Source organism: Chaetura pelagica, unplaced genomic scaffold (genome assembly GCF_000747805.2).
Source record: "Chaetura pelagica isolate M959 unplaced genomic scaffold, ChaPel_1.0 scaffold53, whole genome shotgun sequence".
NCBI classification, from domain to species: domain Eukaryota; kingdom Metazoa; phylum Chordata; class Aves; order Apodiformes; family Apodidae; genus Chaetura; species Chaetura pelagica.
In genome coordinates this window covers 969,152-972,246 of record NW_009952880.1, presented here as the reverse complement: position 1 = coordinate 972,246, position 3,095 = coordinate 969,152, and the positions used below count along the sequence as shown (strand labels likewise).

The window sequence follows — 3,095 nt, the reverse complement described above, 5'->3', positions numbered from 1 at the left end:
AAGAACACATTCTTTCCTTTACAAGATGAGTAAGTAATTCATACTTGGCATAGCAAAAAGTCTGTTTTTATTTTTTCATCATAAAATTATTTTAAGCATAATGCCAAGTAATTTGCCAAAACCTGAGCTTTATTGTAAATATTTTACAAGTATAGAATAAGTCAAAGGCCCCAAATTCTTCATAGTCTAAATAATTAATACTAGAATATGTAAGATGTGGCTTCCCAAAATAACAGCAAAAAAAAACCTATCTAGGAAAATTTAAAATTACTGTAAAAATACCAGAAGGGTGCTAGAACACTTGGACACGAAGAATTTTTAAGGTTTATAAAATTATTTTACTTACTATAGTTTGGAACAATTACCAATTTCTTTTTATACAGTGCTGGCAGACTGCTTCAGTGATCTGTGTCACACAATTAAATGGGAGGATGAAGAAGAGCCTAAACTTTAGAGTCTGTGATATCAGACCACACAGCCAACTAGCTCTTAGGGCTACTGGAGTTAATTTGTTGTTTCTGAAAGGATTAAGATACACAGAACTATGTACTTTTTGCACATATGTGCTCTGAAAGTTCACAATGTAGTGGGCTGACTACATGACACTGATTATTCTTAAATAAATGGTGTCAGTTTAAGCTTAGTTCTGCCCTTTTTTGGGCAGTACTGAGACTCAGTAATATAAAATCATAGAGTCATAGAATCATAGAATGTCTTGGGTTGGAAGGGACCTCTAAAGTTCATCTAGACCAAGCTGCCTACAATAAGCAGGAACATCTCATACTAGAACTGATTGCCACATCAAGCCTGACCTTGAATCCTTCCAGGGAGGAAGCCTCCACTTCCTCTCTAGGCAACCTGTTCCAGTGATCCACCACCCTCATATTAAATAACTTTTTCCTAGTGTCCAACCTAAATTTACTCTTCTTTAGCTTGAAACCATTACCCTTTGTCCAATGGTTACATGCCCTAGTGAACAGGTCTTCCCCAGCCTTCTTATAGGCTCCTTTCAGCTACCAGAAGATCACTATAAGGTCCCCCCAGAGTCTTCTCTTTTTCAGGCAGAACAACCCCAAGTCCCTCAGCCTGTCTTCATAAGAAAGGTGCTCCAGCCCTCTGATCACTTTCATAGCCCTCCTCTAGACATGCTCCAACAGGTCCACATCCTTCTTGTGTTGGGGGCTCCAGAGCTGGATGCAGTACTCCAGGTGAAGTCTCACCAGGGCAGAGCAGAGGGGCAGAATCACCTCTCTCGATCTGCTTGCCACACTTATTTTGATGCAGCCCAGGATGGAGTTGGCCTTCTGGGCTGTAGTTGCACATTGGTCGCTCATGTCCAGCTTTTGAACCACTAGTACCCCCAGGTTTTTATTCTCAGGGCTGCTTTCTAGCGTGTCTTCCCCCAGCCTGTATTCATATCTCTGGTTGCCCTGGCCCAGGTGCAGGACCCTGCACTTGGCCAGAACATAGATTTAAAATGCAGTATCACAATAATATTTAATTGTACTTTAATCTTTGTACTCTAAATGCTAGGTGATACAGCTGGTTCTTGTGGTGACCCAGGAATCCCAGGTCATGGGTCTAGAGAAGAAAGCAATTTTAAAATTAAAAGCACAGTACATTTCAGCTGTGACATTGGATATATCCTCCATGGCTCAGAAGAAAGAACATGCATGGCAAATGGGAGTTGGACAGGAAAGCAACCTGAGTGCAAAGGTAAATCTCATTTTTTCTAAGCTATTGTAAAACATGCTTATCAGGAAAAAAAAAAAAAAAAAGTACATATTGTGGCTGTTGTACAGTTGATTTTGGACTGATGAATACATTTTTTTATTAAGCTGTTGCCAGAGAAATGGCTAAGCATCAGATAACAAATTTGAAATCAGTTCCTGGCACCTGTTAAGCTACATGTTTTCAAAGTTTAGTTTAGTTTAATTTTGGGTTTGTTGGGGGGAGTGGGCGTATACTAAACTGTTTATTTCTTCTCGATCTTGTGTCAGTGTCAACTGTATGTGTTACCCAGTCCAAAAGACTAAACAGGAAAAGAAATAAAGAAGGCTTCTAGAGCTCATTTTGCAGAAATATTTTTTCCTTTGAAAAGGTCACTACTACCTGATCTTTAATTGCAAGCATTATAAATCTGAATTTAAGAGAAAATGTGAATGTCAGGATTTCATTAGTTACAGCTATGTCATAAATGATGTGCTTAAAAATGTCATTTACTAATACTGTTTACATTGTTATTACTATTTTAAAATAGAAAATAAAATGCTGGAACAAGTTTATTTGGAAGAAAATAATTCTAGACATTTCAAGCAAGATGTATTATCATAAAAGAAAGATTTACCAGGATATTAATGAAGAATCATTCATTACTGTAATTATCCCGATTCAAAGCTGAAATAATTCCCAACAGACTCTTCTTCGAATAAAAGTCTCCTGAAAAGCAGAAAATAATTTGAGAACCTGTACTCTTTATTACCCACTAAATCACTATAGACTGTGCATTGTGTGAAATAGTAATCTCATTTTAAAAACTTACTTCACAAACTGGTCTTGTAATATCTTGTAATATCCTTTGTGCTGAATGATTGACATCCTGATTCAACGTAAATATTTATGTATGTTTGTATCTGAAGGGCTGTGATTAGCCCAGCTGAATTTTCTGCTGTTCTTCTTTGATATTCTCTATTATAGAAGTGAATTACCCCTTTTACATTTGAAGATAATTTTAGTGTTGTTTTCCCACCAAATATCTCTTTAAATTATGAATCTGGTTCACAAATTATATATAGGTGTGTGTAATGCACACGCAACTATATTGTTCTAGTTTAGGTCATACAGATTAGATGTATGTATGCAAATTCATCATAAAAACACATTCAAATTCTAAAGCTGATTGTTGAAGAACTCGGAAACATCAGGTTTACATCTGCATGTAAAATAGTAGTTTGTCTCTACTCTGTACCTTGAAGTACTTTGGTGATGCTATAATTCCATACATATTATACAGTAAAATTAAATCTACAGTGATAATTGTAGATCTGGCATTTGTCTTATAATTGGGAGCTTTTCTTTGCAGCTAAACTAGCTTT

General features: G+C 36.4%; 1 protein-coding gene across 2 annotated transcripts in view; it reads left to right on the top strand.

Annotated features, from left to right (window-relative positions):
• CSMD3 (CUB and Sushi multiple domains 3) overlaps positions 1 to 3,095 on the top strand; it is a 545,585-nt gene that overhangs the window by 500,115 nt on the left and 42,375 nt on the right. For both annotated transcript variants that reach the window (XM_009995351.1, XM_009995350.1), the window contains one exon: positions 1,534 to 1,716. In XM_009995351.1, coding sequence (XP_009993653.1) covers positions 1,534 to 1,716 — 183 coding nt within the window. The remainder of the gene's footprint in view (positions 1 to 1,533; positions 1,717 to 3,095) is intronic.